The sequence below is a fragment of the Alligator sinensis genome, unplaced genomic scaffold, assembly GCF_000455745.1.
Source record: "Alligator sinensis unplaced genomic scaffold, ASM45574v1 scaffold117_1, whole genome shotgun sequence".
Taxonomy (NCBI): Eukaryota; Metazoa; Chordata; order Crocodylia; family Alligatoridae; genus Alligator; species Alligator sinensis.
Window position 1 is genome coordinate 4,914,165 of NW_005841855.1, and position 19,276 is coordinate 4,933,440.

The 19,276-nt window shown below is 42.3% G+C and overlaps 1 protein-coding gene across 2 annotated transcripts in view; it reads right to left on the bottom strand.

Moving 5' to 3' along the window:
* Positions 1–13,321: 13,321 nt before the first annotated feature.
* LOC102385731 (desmocollin-1) overlaps positions 13,322–19,276 on the bottom strand; it is a 44,637-nt gene continuing 38,682 nt past the window's right edge. The window contains exons 15-17 of one of the 2 annotated variants that reach the window (XM_006016400.3): positions 14,838–15,077; positions 13,941–13,986; positions 13,719–13,853 (exon numbers count right to left, since the gene is read on the bottom strand). In XM_006016400.3, coding sequence (XP_006016462.1) covers positions 13,951–13,986; positions 14,838–15,077 — 276 coding nt within the window. In that variant the 3' untranslated portion in view covers positions 13,719–13,853; positions 13,941–13,950. Of the gene's footprint in view, positions 13,854–13,940; positions 13,987–14,837; positions 15,078–19,276 lie in introns of both variants that reach the window. The other variant, XM_006016398.3, reaches the window with a different exon arrangement.

Genomic DNA, 19,276 nt, shown 5'->3' on the forward strand with positions numbered 1-19,276 from the left:
GTAACCATGGATTATTAATCGGTTAATCATATACATGATAAGGCTGTGGTAGCTTGAAAACCATTATTTGGAGTGTAATTATAGGCTGAGTTGGTAGAGATGCCTATAGGTAAGGTTGCCCAGTACTCCTGTTTTCCCAAGATCTTGCTTTCAGTTTTAAAATCTTTGTCAAAAATAAAACTTTGGAGAAGGAGCTTGATAGCTGCAGTTATTCTTGTAGGCATGTATCTTTTGTTCCTCTTGTAAAAACCTGTACAAATTTGGTCAAGTTCTGAAGTTGACAGTGTACATTTACACATGCTCAGTAGAGATATGATGAGGTTTGGCAGTTAAATTCTTTGAAGATTCCAGTTAGTTTTAAACATGTTGTATCCTGGGGATGTAAAGGCCAAGCATAATTGTCCTTGGGATTGTTCTTCCCAGTTCTTTGGGTCACTGTGTTGCATAGCATCAATTCAAACTGGGGACCCTCCATTCTGTCCAGTTTGTGTCTAGCTGGCATGGAGGAGGAAGGATATTGCATACAGGGGGGAAAAGGGTATTTCAGAATGTGTTTGGTAGCAGAGGGTATAGATTAGTAATTTGAGGCCATGGGGATGACTACAGTTTAGACTAGGGCTGTGAAAGCAAATTCATTACAAGAGCTTTACAAAGACCTGACACTGGAGGCCTGTGAATTAAATTGGATAAAGAGACTAGAATGGGCTGGGTGGGGAGATTAGGACAAGAAGCCCTGGAAGAAAAAGGAAGCTGGCTGACTTGACAAGAAGTTTGGGACTGGAAAGGGGATCCTGAGGAAGGGAAGCAGTAGAAACAGGACTAGTTGGAGCAGGATTCTCCCCCACACTCTCCCATACTTTACATATCCTTTAAGAGCTCCAGTTTTGTGGGTGGGTATCATAGGATGTCAGTTTGTGTCTTTAAAATGATGGTAGTGGAAGCCAATGCACGCTGCCTCCTTTTTCTCACCATTCTTGAGCATTACGTGTGTGTGTATGTGTACATATACTTACACATGCAAACACACACTTAAATGTCTTAGGGTTAGATTAAGGCTTATTGAGCCACTTTCCAGTTATATTCCACTATTTCACTTGGAAACCTGCTCCAATGCTTCTCTGCCTTTTTAATTAAAAAGACGTTTCTAATATCCAACCTTAGCTTGCTTTGTTGTAAATTAAGCCTGTTTATTCTCATCCTTCCCTGAATAGGCGTGAAGAACAGTTGATCACAATCCTCCTTATTACACCTTTTCTATGTATTGAAAGTCTTTTATTATGGTTTTTCCCTAGCCTTCTTTCTAAACTAAACAAACTCAGTTGCTTCACCTGTTGCAGCTCCTTAATTTTTTGGTTAGTACTCATGAATCATGGATTTTTGATCTTTTTCCTTGCAGTTGGATGTCTGATAAGGACAGGAACTTTCTTTCTCTGTTGGAGTCTCATTATAGATGTGGAAACTAATCATCAACTCTTAGCATTTCCTCCTTCAAAGAGGAAAGTACACTGAAGGAGCCTGATGCCAGCACTGAGCAAGCTGAGGGCCAGCCAGGTAAGCAGAAAGAGAGATGCTGCGTCATTCGTAGTAGGCGAGTCCCCGCTGAGAGGAATGGAGGGACCCATCTGTTGTCCGGATCCCACGGTGCATGAGATCTGCTGCCTGCCCGGAGCCAGGATCAGGGATGTCACAGTGAGAATTCCTGACCTCATCCGGCCATCCAATAATTATCCCATGGTCCTCATCCATGTGGGAACAAATGATGTGGCCAGAGTCTCTTTTCTGACAGATTGGCTGACCTCCTACATCAGGCTTTATATTAAGTTTGATGTGGGATGGGAAGGCAGGAGATGGAGAGAGTCTAGAACCTACAAACTGCAAGACACACAACAGTACATACCAGGTAAGTACTAAGGGGCCCATTGGGCATCAGAACAGGGGGGCACCAAAGGCACCATTCAGAGGGCTCAAGTGCCTCTATACTAATGCTAGGAGCATGAGGAACAATCGGCAAGAACTCAAACTTCTGCTTGCAGACAATAACTTTGATTTAGTGGGGCTAATGGAAACCTGGTGGGACCTTACCCATGACTGGACGGTACACATTGAGGGCTACAGGTTGCACAGCAGGGACAGAGTAGGAAGGAAAGGGGGCGGGGTGACCCTCTATGTAAAAGAGCATTATACATCTATCCTGATCAAAATGGGATCTACCCTAATCAAGAGGAGGAGAAAGTTGAGGCATTGTGGGTTAGAATACATGGAGGTCGAAGGGAAAGGGACTTGGTGCTGGGGGGTCTGCTACAGACCACCACACCAAGAGGAAAAGCTAGACTTGGTATTCTTGAGGCAGCTCTCGGAGGCCATATGGTCTAGGGATGTGGTTGGCATGGGGGACCTAAACTACCCTGACATCTGCGGGGAGGAGCAGTCAGCCCAAATCCAACCATACACATAGGTTCTTAACCTGTGTGCAGGACTTTCACCTAATGCAGGAGGTATACAGTCCAACTAGGGGAATGTCTTGCTGGAATTGGTGTTGGCTACGAGGGATGTCTGGGTAAGGGAGCTACAGATTCGTGGTCACCTTGGGGATAGTGATCACCAATTCAATTGAATTCACCATACAGTGCAGGGTGGGTAAGATAACTAGTAGGGTGGAGGTGCTTGACTTTAGGAAGTCTAACTTCAGTGTACTTAGGAGTCTAGTCAATGACACACTGCAAAATAGGAGTATTGGTGAGATGGGAGTCCAGGAAGGGTGGTCGTTCCTAAAGAAAGTAATCCTTCAGGCACAGAGGAAGACCATTCCAGTCCAAGGGAAAGGAGCCAAAAAACTTCCTTGGCTAAACAGGGAAATCCAGGGGAGCCTAAGGGCAAAAAAGAAGGCATGTAGGCAGTGGAAGCAGGGGGAAGATACCAAGGAGGGGTATACCTACTTGGCCCACACTTGCAGGGAGGCAGTTGGAAAAGCCAAAGCAACTACAGAGCTGAGGATGGCAACACAAATTAAAGACAACAAAAAGTGGTTTTTTTGGATATGTAGGGAGTAAAAGGAAGGCACAGGGCAGCATTAAGACCCCTACTGAACAAAAAGGAGCAATTAGTTATGGACAGGGGGGACAAGGCTGAGCTATTCAATGAGTTTTTTGCCTCAGTGTTCTTGAACAGGGCTCAAGATAAGTCTCCTAATGGGTTCTTAGATGGGCATCAGAGGGACACCAGCCCACCAACTATTGACACTGACTTGGTGCAGAGTCACTTGGATGGACTGGATGTGTTCAAATCAGCAGGCCCGGATGAGCTGCATCTGAGAGTACTGAAAGAATTGGCCGGTGTCACAGCAGAACCACTGGCATGGTTGTTTGAGCATTTGTGGCACTTGGGTCAGATCCCAGAGGCCTGGAAAAGGGCCAGTGTGGTCCCTATTTTCAAGAAGGGGAAAAAGGAGGATCTGAGTAATTATAGGGCAGTCAGACTCACGTCCATCCTTGGAAAGGTCTTTGAAAAGATTATGAAGGACCATATTTGTGGGAGTCCAGCAGGAAAAATAATGCAGCAGGGCAACCAGCATGGAGTTGTAGCTGGCAGATCATGCCTGACCAACCTGGCTACATTTTATGACAGGGTCATAAAACGCTTACACGCAGGAGTAGAGGTGGATGTTGTTTTCTTGAATTTTAGTAAGGCCTTTGATACGGTATCTCATCCTATTCTCATAAATAAATTAAGAGGCTGTGACAGATGTTTACACAGTCCAGTGGGTGGCAAATTGGCTTAGCAGTTGAACCCAGGGAGTGGTAGTAGACAGGCCGGTATCGACCTGGAAGGATGTGGGTAGTGGGGTCCTGCAGGGTTTGGTCCTTGGACCTGTACTCTTCAGTGACTTGAATGTGGGTGTGAAGTGTATTTTGTCCAAGTTTGCAGACCATACTAAATTGTGGGTGAAGTGCACACTCCAGAGGGTAGGGAATGATTGCAGGCAGACCTGGACAGGGTAGAAAAGTGGGCAGTACACAATAGGATGCAGTACAACAAGTGCAGAGTGCTACACCCAGGGTGCAAAAATATCTAGCACACCTACTGGGACTCTCTCAGCAGCACAGAAGCAGAAAGGGATCTTGGAGTCATAGTGGACTCCAAGATGAACATGAGTTGTCAGTGTGATGAAATCACCAGCAAAGCTAACCACACTTTATCATGCATCAGCAGATGCATGACAAATAGAACCAAGGGGGTGATACTTCCCCTCTATGCAGCATTGGTCAGACCTCAGTTGGAGTACTGCATCCAATTTTGGGTGCCGTACTTCAAGAAGGATGTTGGTAGACTTGAGAGGGTCCAAAGGAGGGCCACTCGTATGGTTAGGGGTTTACAGGACAAGCCCTCTGAGGAAAGACTGAGGGACCTGGACCCCTTCAGCCTCCACAAGAGAAGGCTGAGAGGTGATCTTGTGGCTGCCTACAAATTCATTAGGGGGACACAGCAAGGGATCGGAGATGCTCTGTTCACCAGGGCACCTTTTGGGGTAACAAGGAACAATGGTCACAAACTGACAGAGCAGATTTAGGCTAGATACGAGGAAAAACTTCTTCACAGTAAGGATGGCCATAATCTGGAATGGGCTTCCGAGGGAGGTGGTGCTCTCCGTTACCTTATGGGGTCTTTAAGGGAAGGCTGGATAGGCATTTGGCTGGGGTCATCTGACCCCAGCACTATTTCCTGCCTAAGCAGGGGGACGGACTCAACGATCTATTGAGGTCCCTTCTGACCCTAACATCTATGAATTTATGATACAAGTTCAACCCTTATGAACTTAATTTATTGGATTTATATATTGCCTTTCCCAAAAAGGCCTAGAGTGATTTAGAACAAAAGCCACAAACAATGTTTATAGTGTCAGAATAAAAAAATTAAATAATAATTTTAAATAATTCAGAAGAAATCCACATAATTCCAGCCCCTCCTGTAATGTGCTGTAATGATGTGCTGCCTCATTATACTGAGCTGCTATGGCAAAGTAGCTGCTAAAAATAACCATGTGCAGTGCACACAGTGCAGTACAGGCTGTTACTAAACCATGATTTAGAACAGGGGTAGGCAACATTTTTTGGCTGGAATGCTGAAAAACACCACAATGCCTACCTTGGAAGGTGCTTTGTTTAGTGCCAGCATGGCAGCTAAACAAAATGAGGGCAAGGGGTACATAGCAGGATGCCCTGCCCCCCAGCCTGGGCTCTGTGGCTACCCTGGCTCTGGGTAGCTGCTGGAGCCCAGGCTGCTCCCAGCAGGGCTTGCAGCAGCTCCCCAGAGCGGGGACCGGCTGCAGCCAGGAGGCTCCAAACAGCTGTATCAGGCTCCAGCATCAGCTCCGCACTGGCATATGCAGGCATGCCTCGGAGCAGGCGATGGGGGAGGGGCCTGAGACAGCACTCCCCAGAGCTTGCTGCCACTGCTCAGAGCCTGGGCTGGCTATGAACAGCTGCACCCAGCTCATCACCTCTGTGCTGGAAGCTGGGGAGAGACCTGGGCTGTGCTGTCTCAGGCCCCTCCCCCATCGCCTGCTCCGAGGCATGCCTGCATATGCCAGTGCGGAGCTGATGCTGGAGCCTGATACAGCTGTTTGTAGTCTCCTGGCTGCAGCCTGTTGCAGCTCTGGGTAGCTGCTGCCAGCTGGGAGCCCAGGCTGCTCCCAGCAGGCAGCTGGGACGCTGCAGTCCCTGCTGGGAGCGGCCCGGGCTCTGTCACTGGCAGCAGCTACCCGGAGCTGGGGCTGGCCTTGGTGTGCCAAGCAAAATGGCCTTGCGTGCCACGCTTGGCTGACCCCTGATTTAGTACGTCCAAAAGGAAGTACTAAATCACAGCACAGTAACCAGGTCTCCATAGCAACACATGTAAAGGCACTCAGTATGAAGTATACTAGATGTATTCCATACAGTTTTAAGTATAGTAACTTCCATACCGTTTAAAGCACAGTAACTTAATAATTGAAACCAGTAGTTAAGTTTTATTGGCATATGAAAAACCCAGTTTACGAACTGAGGTGGTAGAACACAAAAATGCATACTTCAACTAACATTCTGACCATCTGTATATTACGGAGCATAAGATGACCAAGTAAGATGTAAACGTAAAATATCTCTTATCTGCTCCTTGGTACTAATTGAAGCAATCATTATTTTGGTGTTGGTGATTGCAGTAATTTGATAAACGGATGGTGAACGTTACAGAGATACTAAAGTTCTAGTTATCTATTGATGGGCTCAGAGTCTAAAACCTAAGTAACTGGGATGTAGTCAATATGTTGTCAAAAAGCCTCTCTGAAAAAATAACAAATTAACTAGATTCTGAAATCCAAGTTGCCAAGGTAACACCCAGTAGTGATTTTTAAGATATACCCAGTGAGAGAATGATGGAGAAAGTAGGGCACTTTCAATAGTACAGAATAAACGCAACAAATGAAGCTAGGGAATGTCCATTAATTTAGCAGTAGGAGATCAGTCAAAAGTGAAAGGGAGAAACTAAGGAAACTAGAATGTAGCCTAATTGTTAAGCAGAAACTGAATTGGTCTAAATAATCTGCTATGTAAGACGCACAGTAAATATGATACAGGTAGATGATACAGATTTAAACATATGAATACCTGGTCTAGAATGGATGGTGGATGGGTGCTAAAACCTGCCCACAGCTGGCACTCTCCTGCTGTGGCAGGGGAAAAGGGCCCACAGCGGAAGTCCCTACTGCTGAATCATGCCAAAGCCCCATGTTTGTGATCCAATGGCTCTATAGGCCAGATCCAGCCTGTGGGCTCTGGGTTGCCAATGTGTGGTCTATAATAAATTTGTTTTTGTAGCATGTGTGCAAAAAGAACAGAATGTTCCACAAAATCATAGCTGTCAGGAGACTGTAAAGGTGCACAGAGATGCCCAAGGATAAAAGACTGAAAGTGCACTGCAGCATGTGAAAAATACAGCTGCTGTATCTTCAGCAAAGCAACCTTTACTGTCTTTTTCTTGTTCTTAGGAAGGAGATCAATAGGCAGCAGTAGTAAAATTGCTAATGTATTGCAGCCAAATGAGTGTTCTAATCCATGTTACAAGTCAGTAGATTGCAAAAATACAGTTAGCTACAGTTGGGTGCATCTATGCAATAAGCTCACTGCAGTTTCCTAATTAGCTCCACAAGAAACCATCACTGGTCTACTCAAGTGGTGCTCTTAGGCTGGAGTAAGCTAATTAACACAACGGTAGGTTAGTACTGGCCAACGCAAGTATTATCCTACAGCAGAGTTATTTACTCTGCCACAACACGTGTGTAGACGGTAACCAAGGGTGGCTGGGGCACAAGGGTGCTACAGTGTGGGTCTGCATGCTGGCTGCCTCATGCCCCAGTCAGCCCCTCCATAGCATGTTCAGCCTCCATGGCTACCTAACTGACCCCCCTGCCCCTCCCATTATTTTCCCTGATGTAGCAGTGGGAGGGGGAAGAATTTAAGACAAGCCTCCTATAATTAGATTTTATACCTGGAAAATTATAACAAATTTATAATTTTTCAATATATATTGAATCTAATTTGGGGGAGAGAGGTTGTCTTAAATTCACGGTCAAGTAACTTAAGAGTCAAGTAAATACAATATTGTGTCAGAGTATATTGGCCAACCATTAGCACACACATCTAGTGTAGATAGCTCCTTTTCCATGAAGTAGTAAAAATGATAACACATCTCAGTCACCACTACTTAGTAATTGTTGGTATATTATGAGCAGTATTATAGGCTATTGTTGATGGGAGGCACCATATAGTCTGTGAAGCAGAAGTACTTTTCTTTGGCTGGCTTTAAATCATCTCTTAATAAAACCTGATGCCTTCTTCAATTAAAGTCTGCCTAGTGGAGCTGGCATACTGTGATCAGACATGAAAATTACAGGCAGTCCTCAGACTTATGGCACAATTGGTTCCTGAAAATGGCATTTTAAGTTGAAACATTGTAACTTGGAACCAATTTTCCCATAGGAAACAATGTTATAAATGGGGGATTGGTTCCTGAACTAAGGCCCGATACCCTGTTTTCATTAAAAATAATGCAGAATTTTGTACTCGGTCAATTATAGATGAGTAATATAGCTACATTAATGTACTTATATTGTAAATAGCAATTGTATTGATTTGTAAGGACTTATTTGAGGTGACTTTGCTGGACTTTTTGAAGGGTTCTTGGCTGGATTCTTCTCGGGAGTCTTGGCTGCAGGTTTCTCTGGAGTCTTGTCTGCTTTCTTAAAGAAAGTGTCCAAGGAAATTTGGACAGATGTTCTCCAGGGAGATGGGTGACACTGAGACTTGTTCACTGGCATGGCGTCATATCAGATCAACCATCGTAAAGTCGAAACTGATGCCAGAAAGTTGAAACAGGGTGTCAATTTATAAGCGTTGCAAGTGCAAAACGTTGCAGCTTGAAACGTTGTAAGTTGAGGACAGCCTATATTCCAGGTCAGGGCTATATACTAGTAGAAAATCACTTTCCCCGAGTATCTAAACAGGGGAAGTTGAGGCTAGCGGGAGTGGGACCCTGCTGCACAGTTTTCCCAATGGGAAGGCCAATTAATATAGTTTATGGCTTAGAAGGCCTGGTGGAATACTGTACCATGTGCCTATAAGTAGGAACCACAAAGTGATATGTGCTCATCTAATTTTTTTTAGTTGGATTTAGGACCATCATTTGGGGTTAGATATCTGAATAGCTTGGGAGGTCTGGGCTCATATATTCTCCCTGTTGCACACAAACTGGCAATATAGTGCTGATATTAAGAGTTTGTGCTTGCTTATGTCTAAGATCTAGCAAACATTGCTATCTAGCATTCTTTCTAGCATCTGCATTTTATGTTCCAAAAGCACCCCTCTCCCATGTACTGCACCCCCCGCTACAGTGCTTGAATGCTTAAGGCATTTCTCTTGTAGCAGTGTTCAAGGGATCATAGTTTAGTCATACAATATTATAGAACACTTTAGGGCATGAAGAGTTTTTTAACCAATTTCTGATGCATCTTATATGCAAGAATTTGTCACATCTGAGAGGATGGGCTGTAGGAGAAATAGGGTCATCCCCTATCCGTGCTGCCTTTCACTTCTGATGTCAGAGAAGCTATGCAAAGTTGACATTCTATAGCTCTTGCAACTCTTTTAAACTCAATATTCTGATAAAATCAGTGTCCAACCTCCTCTTTTTAGAATAAGTTCAGCTATTTGGACAGATGTCTTAACATTGGCATTATACTAATTCTTTCAAATTAGTAACAAAATCTGTCAGTGATTTCACGTGGGTATAGTAACATATTGCACTTGTACACTTGTTGATTTTTTTTTTAAATGTGCGTAAAGCATAATATACTATACCTTGAGCACACATAAGCAACTATTTAGTTTCATGGCACAGTGGAACATACTATGCCAATGGTTGTCAATTAGAACTTTCCACTGGCTTCAGTGAAGGGTTCTATTTTAAAAAGTAATGACTTGTTTGACACCTCTTTGTTAAGTAGTAGCATAGCATGCATGTGGTTTCCAAAGTATATATGGTTTTAAAATTAGCAGTCCCCATAGATAAGGTCATCTTCCTGGCCAGCTTGCATCAGGATATGTTTTAATTAATTAGCCATGCATCTTATTCTAATATACAAGAAGTGAACCGTTTTTGCAGTAGGTCTCTCTTATTTTGCAAAAATCCACTTTATTATTTACCGTTACAAAATATAATAAAAACATGATGTTAAACAAGGTAATATTTTAACAACTGAACAGCTTTTGAAACTGCTCAGCTGAAAAGAACAAATCTATTTCAAGTTTATCCAAGACCAATAATAATCAGTAAGAACACATTTTGAAACACTATTTTGTTTGCTTTATACAAATTTCTCAAATTCTCAGAATTAGCAAATATATTATATTATATTTTCCCTTATGTTGGCTGTGCAGGAAAAGGTCATAAGATTTACAGATTAATTTTGAGATACACATGACCCCAAATTTAGGCTTAGAAGAGCCAAGCTTCACAAAAACTAAAAGAATAGAAATAGAAACATGTTTTACTGTTATTTTAATGTCAATGTAAAGTGGTCTGTTTCGAATGAATTATTATCCTGCAGTTTTTGAAGTTCAAGCACTTCCTGTACCAATTTCCAAGTATATGAAGCATGGGCAAATTTGACTTAGTTTAGTTTGTAAAGTGTTGCTCTGGTGTTTATTTTGTTTTTACTAGTGAAACCATATAGTTCTAGAGGGGTTTTGGTGCTTCTGTAGTAATTATAAAGAGTGTATATAAAATATCCAGGACATTTATGAGCCACAGGATTTTTTTTTATTTATTTCTAAAAATAAGACCCCCCAGGGAAAAAAGTGAGTAATCTTAAAGTACCCACTGCTAAAATTGAACATACTTCATAAGAACAAAAAGGAAGCTAGTTAGAACCTCAGGGCCAGATCTTTGGTGTAAAAATCAGCACACTCCATTTGAGTCAGTGGAACTATCCCAGTTTACAGGGTTCAGCAACTAATCTCTAGTGTCAAAGACTCAAGGATGCAAATGACAAGGAATGGTTGTTCACAGCATTGCTTAAATTTACTATTACTGTTACAAAATTAGTTCATAATACCTTGATCTTGCTTTTCTTGTTGGCAGTAGAGACTACTCAGGGTAAATTCACCTCCTCAGTCTAAAAGATTGTATAAATTACTTAATATACATTTGCAGACAAGGTTCCTTGGGTGAATCTGATATATTTTATTAAACCAACCCAAATAGTTGGAAAATAGTTATTAAGCAAGCTTTCAGGTTCAAAAACCCTTCATCAGGTTAAGGAAGTTTCAGCAGTTGGTGTGTGCTCTTCCTGAATGGAATATACATTTATTTACATATAAATATACATTTAGCATTTGTATTTATGAAGGCTATTTATTGCAACTAAACCTTATCATGAATATTCTCATGTCTACTAATAGTATGATAAAAAGAAAAAGCTACTTTGATAACTAGTTTTCTAGCTAACTCTTTAGACAATAAATGTTTTGCACTGACTTGTATCTATGCATTGAAATCACTGGGTACAGACAAACAATACATTTACACTGGTGGAACAGATACAGGGTCACAGCTCTACATTTGTGTAAGCCACTTCACTCCATGGTAAAATTAGCCCTCAAAATCAGGAGTGACTATATACTAAAAGAATGCTGATGTACAGATTACATATATTTGGATCTTGTGAATTTTATCCTATTCACAGCTGTGTAGTTGATTGAAACGGCCTTCTGTGTCAACAAGTGGTGAACTGTTGTAATAGTATCTTCTGCAATTAGCAGAAGAGGTGCTGGTCCATCTGCTCCAGATACTGTTTAACTTGCTTTACTAAACTGGTAAAAGTTACCCTGATGGTTAGAGTCTGGTGCCTGCAGTCATTGTTATTCTCAAATCAGTGATGGTTCTTCACATGGGTTCAGAGCAAAGTGACACTTTATTATCATCAAGAGCTTGTTTTAAAGAATTTATGAATAGTACATTTAAAAAAAATCCTGAAGCATGCTTACAGAGCAACACTGCTGAAAAGAAACATTAAAACTAAATTGCACAAAGTTATCTCTCTTTCATAACCGCAAAGGAACTTTTTAAGGCACAAAGGAATCCTGGAAGCACCTGAGAAAAGAAATAACACTGAATATCCTGGGTAAGTAATAAAAACTTACTGAATTCAGGATTTGGTGGTTTATATCTTGGTGTGACCTAGCGGTTGTTACTGTAACTTAATATGCTGTGTATAATTAATGTCTGTCCCAACCAGGCAGTTGATCCAGTAAAAGATATCACCCACAAGACTTCCTGCCTTTAATTATTTAATAAATTAATATTAATTACACCAGGGCAAATATTTTTATATTTATATCATTTTCATTAGGAACCCATCTACACATGTTCTTTTGTGTATACAGCAAACAACTCCATATTAGTTCCTAAAATAGGATATTTCCTACTCATAGTAATTACAGGCATCATCCTTTGATATTTTCCTATAAAAAAAAAAAAAAAAAATCAGTGTTATCTCCAGTAAACTTGTGCTATGTTTCGGTGAATTTGACTCTGAGAAAAAACAAAACAAAAACTTAGGGCACTGATAGACTAGGGGGGGAAGGAAGGACCTGCTTTTCTGGAAGAAATGGTGGATTACTTTGACCCAGTTCCACAGCATCTGTATAGATCAGGAGCTTCAATAAAGGCATTTTGGCATTTTTATCTAAAGCTGCATCAATCGCCTATTAGATAAAAGTCCCACTAAAGCCCCACTGAAGACACTGGGTGAACAGAGTCCAACTAATGCAATGCCTCTTCTGAGCATGTACTGGGCTTGGTGCTGGGACACACAGAGCTTAAAGTAAAGCTCTTGGTTTGGGGGGATTTTTTTACCTCTGTAAGGAGCCTTAATGATTAAGCAAAATGACTGATTAAAAATAACCTTATGGGATCCATTTTCTTTCCAATTACATGCATTCTATGATGATATGCTGAAGCTAGCAAACAACTAACATAAACATTTAATCTAAAATAAGCAAGAAATTGTCCGTAGGGTTTTGCAGTCCAGTAGTTATCTTGTGAAAGCATGAGCCAATCTCTTGTATTCTGAAATCTTGATCTACAAGTTTACTACTTCTAAAAAATAAAAATAAAAAAAAAAATAAAAGAAAGAGAGAGAAAGAGATGTACAGCAAAAGCTCTGTTATCCGGCATCCCCAGGAATGGGGGATGCCAGTTAATCAAATATACACCGTCTGGTGCAGTCCCTGGTGTCAGTGTGCCAGGGGACAGGGAGGGGGGCTGAAGAAGTGAAGGAAAAGAACTGGGCTTGCGGTGGCAAAACCACATCCCTCAGATGCCAGTTAGTGGAGCTTTCTGGTTGATAAAGTGCCGGATAACACAGCTTTTGCTGTACTTAAATATAATGCTTATAACCTACTTTCTTCATGATAGCAAGGCTAGTAGTAGCTACTAGTCCAGAAGAATGTCAATAAAATTTTAAATATTATGTTACATATATACAATACTTTTTTTTCCTTCTGTTTTCCAACTAACATATAAAGTTTCCTCTAATAAAGTAACCTAGTATCTTCTGAAATTTTACTCCTGAAAAATTAATATTTTGGATCCCAGATTATCTAAGTCAGACACTGGTAAAGTATTCTGATATATCCCAGTAAACTCTGGGGATATTTTTTTTTGTTTTATTTTTAATAAAAGTAAAGGGGAAAAAGTTGAATAAAATAAAGCTTTCCATCCCCAAAGCTAAATAAAAGAAATTTTTATGAATACTTAAAACTATACAGACAAATAAAGAACAGAAAATAGAAGCCCATATTACGGTATTAAAGTAGTCATACAGAACAATGTGCTTTAAAACTTTTATCTTGGATACAACAAATATAGATCAATATCTATAAAGTATGGCAAATTATGCAGGATTTATGTTCTTGTAAAAACCCTTAATGCCTTTTGATAAACCACTCCCCTCACAAAGAAAAAAAAAAGTCGAATCTGCTGCATTTAAGTTCAAAATCAACTAACATTGGCAAAGTAAAACATCCATTTATTTGCAGTTTTCAGCACTGTGATAAATGCACTTATCTCCTTATACATGTTTCTGCTAATGTCCTAAACTTGGGTTCCAGCTGATCTAAAAAGTCAAGAGCTTCCTCTTCCTGCCGATCACTGCAGCAGCCTACAGAACCAGCCAGTGATCCCCTTCCTTCATAGTTATATGGAAGGACATAGTCTTCTGAATGCTTAAGCTCTTCATCCTGTCTGCACAGATGCACTTTCTGCATAGGAAGAAACAAACCCATCTAATTAGTTTTCTTAAACTGTTATCCTAAACATATAACATAAAAATAATTTCTTTGATTTACCTTTCATTGATTAATTTTTAATCAGAGTGTGTCCTCTAATGGATTCCTACATACAAAAAATGCACATGATTGGTCTATATCATTCATACTATAAAATATAAGTAATTAACACAGAAATAATTTCTACTAATCACATATGTAATAAGAATGAAGAACTTGTTTAAATAACCTGTTAATTTAAAATTCATTTGAAATTGAAGTTAAAAGCTTGACTTACACACAAGTGACAGTGTCTAATTGCCAATGACTTGTGTGTTCTTTTTAAGGCTGTATAATCATATACAAGCTATAAATAGCATTAATATCCAATAGTAGAATAGAAGCAGTTAGATCAGAACTAAACAAAGAGACAGGGTGCATCTACACATCGCCCGATGTTGCCGTAGCGATCGCGTAAGTCTACATGTGATCGGCAGCTACCTCGCCATAGTGGCGCACTCCTCTGTTTTTAGCATGTCACTACGGCAAAGTAGCAGCAAAAACTAACCATGCACCACACGCACGGCACAGTACAGGCAATTACTGCACCACACTTCAGGATTTCCAAAAGAAAGTACTAAAACACAGCATAATAATAATGTTGCTATAGAGCAACATGTAGATGCTCCCACACAGCCACAAAAATTTACATAAAACTGTCAGTCTAAATGATCAACATTAGTACTACTCAAAAGCTAAACAAAAAGTCATGAAAACTCTCTAATTATACAAAACAACTGAAGAAAAGATGTTTTCCCCCTAAAACAATAGCATTCTAAATCAGAGTGTGAGTTAACTACAGTAAAGGTGGGGGAAGCCCTCTCTAGTTTAATACATTATTCATGTTTTGAAAATATTTTTATACTAGGTATAATGTAGACAGTGGGAGCTGTGAGAAAAAAGTACCAAAATACTTACTTCGCCTAGACGAGGATGTGTAAAATTGTGCCATTCTGAGTAGGAGTATCTGCCTGAATCCATATTTTGCCCTCCTCCCTTTATTGTTCCAAAGGTCTGATGGCTTACTCCTTTGACCGATTCTATGGTCTGATGTCCTCCAGAATTGTGTTGCTCCATTCCTTGTCCAATTGTGCCCAGGCCAGCCACTTGCTCACAAGTATTTACTGTTGTAGCTTGTAAAGGAATTATATTTGGGTCCTAGAAGCAAAGATAATAGTGGGGGAAGAAATCTACCAATGTATTTCAGGTGCACATTTTTCACAGATAGTTGCATTATTTCTTTTTCATTATCACCTTTTATTTTTGGGTGTACCATTTCAAAAGAATAAAACAACTGCACTTAAAGTAAAAGTTTCAGTTCTGTGTTGTATACATTCCCTCACTTGATCAGCCTTTTCAGAAACATTTATGCATAAATGGAAAAAATAGTCAACGCCTTAAATTTATATTGTTAAGAGGATCTCTTGCTTTGATCACTGAGGTAAGTGAAAAATCATTTAGGTGTTCAGTGATAAGAGTGCGCCTCTGCCTGGCCATCTGGGCAGCTATCGCTCAGATGTTCCCAGTGTGCTGGCCTGCTTTGAACTGTGAAAGTATGTCCTCCTGGCCCCAATTGGCAAGGAGGTCAGCCACCTCCAACTGGGTCCAAGGTGCCAGCTCTGAGCAGGCTCCTCTGCTGGGGTCCTGCCACTGGCCTCCCTAGCAGGAATTCTGGTGTTCCCTATTTGAAAACTGAAAAATCCCTGATTTAAAAAAAAATAAATAAAATCCCAAAGTCACTCTGTAAAATAGCCTGACATTCATGTTCCTCCACAATTAAAACAAAAAACCACTAGAGAGAGAGGGAGACACAGACAGACAGGAGATCAGTTGGGCAATGTTTTATTGATGTATCTAATGTTAAAGTAATTTGGAAGTCTACCAGAGTCTCTATCATCATAGTACATTGAATTCTAAATACCTATATGTTTTGCTGTTTGCCTTTGGTTTTCTCACCATAGAGCAGTGAGAGCTCCTCCTGACCCCTTCACTAACTAGGATGTGGGAACAACTACTCCCTGCAGCCACAGCTCCTGCCAGCTGGTCATCTTGTTTGGCAGCTGGGCACACAAGGAGTGTGCTGGGGGGATGTGGGTAGGTGTAGGTGGATTGTGGGGAGACTGGGGGGGCTGCTCAGGAGGTGTAGGTCTCCTGCCCCCAGCAGAGTGCAGCCCCCCCAACAGGGGCCATATGGCCCTTGCAAGGGCTACCACCCCCCCTGCAGGGCCCACATGCCCCACCCCTGCTTGCTCCCCCAGCCCCCCCAGATTGCTGCCTCAATGGTTGCTACACCTGGCCCCAGCCTCCTGGCATTTGAAAACAAAAAACTAAAAACCCGGCACTTGCCAGCAGTAGCAGCTGCCACTGGGGTCACTGGGGCCTCATGGCAGAGTCCGTGTCATCCGTCCCGTCCCCCCCCCCGCACAGCATGAGGCAGCAGGGGGTAGCGGAGACCATCCCTGGCTGCCTGGCACCCATATTGCCACTGACCCCTCATGAGGAGACAGCATAGGTTGGCAGGGTACCACACAGCTCCATGCACTGTCAAGCAGCTGGGGCCACTGCAGCTGTCACCCGGGGCCTGGCAATGTTCAGCCTCAGCGGCCCCAGTTGCCTGATGGTGGCACCCTGCCGACCCCAGCCACACCCCTGCAATGGGGCAGCGGCCTTGCAGGTGCCAGGCAGCCAGGGCCAGTCTCCGCTGCCCTGTGCTATGTGCGGGGGCTCTGTCACAAGGCTCCAGTGACCCTGACAGCAGCTGCTACTGCTGGTGAGTGTGGGGCTTTTTTTTTTTTTAATTGGTCCCCCCCCGACTTACTCACATTGGGCCCAGGCCCAGCTCCCTGCATGTGCAGGCAGTGTGCTACAGCACTGGGGCGAATGCCAACCACAGAGATGCTCCGCCCTGCTCTGCTTTTTTCCCCTGGAGTATTTTTTTGACTGTGGAAATCCAGGGGTCTAATTTTAACCCCATGCTGCAAATCTGCAGCACAGGGAATGTTGTTTTCTTCCCACATGTGCCACTTGCAGCATCTCAAAGGGCTTTGAAACACTGCAGGAAGCACATGGGCAGTCGTCTAGATGTGCCCTCTGGGCTTATCTTATGAATCATGTTTGCACACCTAACAGTGCTAATGTTGAGAGGCACCCTGCAGCACCCTTGAAAGGGTCTCAAAGCATCTCACTGTGCCACAGCAACCTGGGTGGAAATCAGTGTTCAGGTGATGTAGCAACAATGTCCCTGGAAATATGTGAGAACCAAAGATATTTGTGGATGGTATCCTTTATTGGACCAGCTGCGTGGCTGGGATAACTTAGACAAGCTTTTGAATGCAAGGTACTTTTTTCAGGCCTGAGGAGAAAACAGGCACAGCAAAGATTAAAAACAATTTATCTTTTCCCTATTTCATACCCCTGCACACTGTTTCTAATCCTTGCTGTGCCTGCTTTTTTTTATTGCTCCTTCACTTCATTCTAGCGCAGGGGTCACCAACCAGTGGATCTCGATCCCCCGCTAGATTTGAGAGCCTCTTGGAGTCTATCTGAGGCTAGGGTGGGGGGCTGAGTGCCTGCGTACATGCACGCGTGTGCCCCAGCCCAGCAGGTCAGTCTGTGGGGGAGGGGAGGGGAGAGGTGGGGGATAGGTTGAGGCCCCTGTGGTGAGAGACAGTACCACAGAGGCAGGAACAGGGGTAAGTTGAGTGGGGCCCCAGCCAGGTGGCACTTATCTGCTGGGGAGGCACATCCCCAAATAATTTTTTCTCCCTCTGCCTCAGTCTGCCCCCCACTCTTTCTCTCCCCAGACTTACCTGCTGGGTGGGGTGGTGGCAGTGCATGGTATATCTTGGGTTGCTTTTAAATGCCAAAGGTGATCTCCTCCTTTAAAAAGGTTGGAGACCACTGTTCTAGGGAATTTATTAGGGCATCATGATGGGCAACCCAATTTTTTCTGCAGACCCCCTCAAGAGTCAGTGTAATTCGAACCCTGACCAAACCAGCACCATAAGAAAGCTTCTCCTACTGGTCATCTGCTGTGATTGCAGGCCTCTCCAAATGCAAATAGAAACATGTTTGAAGAATTGGCTGTTTCTTAGAGGTTGTGTGTGCGTTTGTGTGGGGGTTTTTTGTAACTGTTCAGGCTGACTGTAGGATTTCAGGATAAAAGCCTAGGAAATGAAGAACTGTTTCATCTTGAACATCATGCACATTTGCATTGATCTAACATTGATAGTTATAAAAATTCATTACCTTTTTTGTTTTTACAGTTTAATTTCATTTTTTCAAAATAACATTTAAGGGTTTTTTTCTGTAATTGGCATGCATATTTAACCTAATGAAGATTACAATCCTAATACATTCATGTTTAAAATATTTGACCATTATTTGACAATATTTGGTCAATCAGAGAGAGCGAGAACAATTCACTTTCACGGAAAGGTTCACTAATATTAAACAAGGAAATGTAAGTCTGGCATTTCCCACCTTTCAAGTCACTTGACTTTGCAACCTAAATAATTCCTGTAATGCATATGTAATGTAACTTTTTTGTTTAAGAAAATATTTTCTAAAACAAGTCAATTGTGTATATCAAATGCAAATACAAGGAAAATCCTGGTCTAAGCCTGCACTAGCCTACAGCAGTGGTTCCCAACCTTTTTTTTTCCCCCTGCAGACAAGCACTGCAGTGGAAAAGGGCACACGGAACCAGCTGCCCCACCTCCCACCTTTAACCCTGCACATGTCTGCCGGTGGCAGAAGCCACTCACCCAAGCAGACAGACACGGGTCCGAGGAGGGGTTCGTGCCACTACCCAGCAGCCAGCCCTTCGCGGCCTGATACTGGGCCGCAGCCTGGTGGTTGGGAACCTCTGGCCTAGATAGATAAGTATCTACTAAACATATCAATTCACACATGCTTAATGTGACTTAACCAACTTTGGATGAATTTTCCAGGGATGGGAGAAGTCTCATCCCTTATGTCTAGGCAAACCTGCCCAAAAACATATTAGTACTAAACTTCTGAACAAAACTAATTTTGTTTGTTTGTTTTATATGCATAAGACACTATATTTTCTCCTAATGTACATGGATAGGCCTGACCATTTTAGCTGGAATGGTTTTCCCCATATACCTCACACTCTCTACCTTCTTCCCCTCAGTTATTAAGAGGCATAAGAAATTCAACCTAAACAGTTAATTTGTGACAAAATTATAGGCAACTGAAAATAGTGTTTCTCAACCTGTGGGTCACAAGAATCCAGGCAGTGTCATGGAAGCAGCCCAAGCAGGTGGATGCAGGCAAGTCTATGGGGAGTGAGGGTTGGAGGGCCAGGGATTAGAAACTGTCCGGGGGGGGGG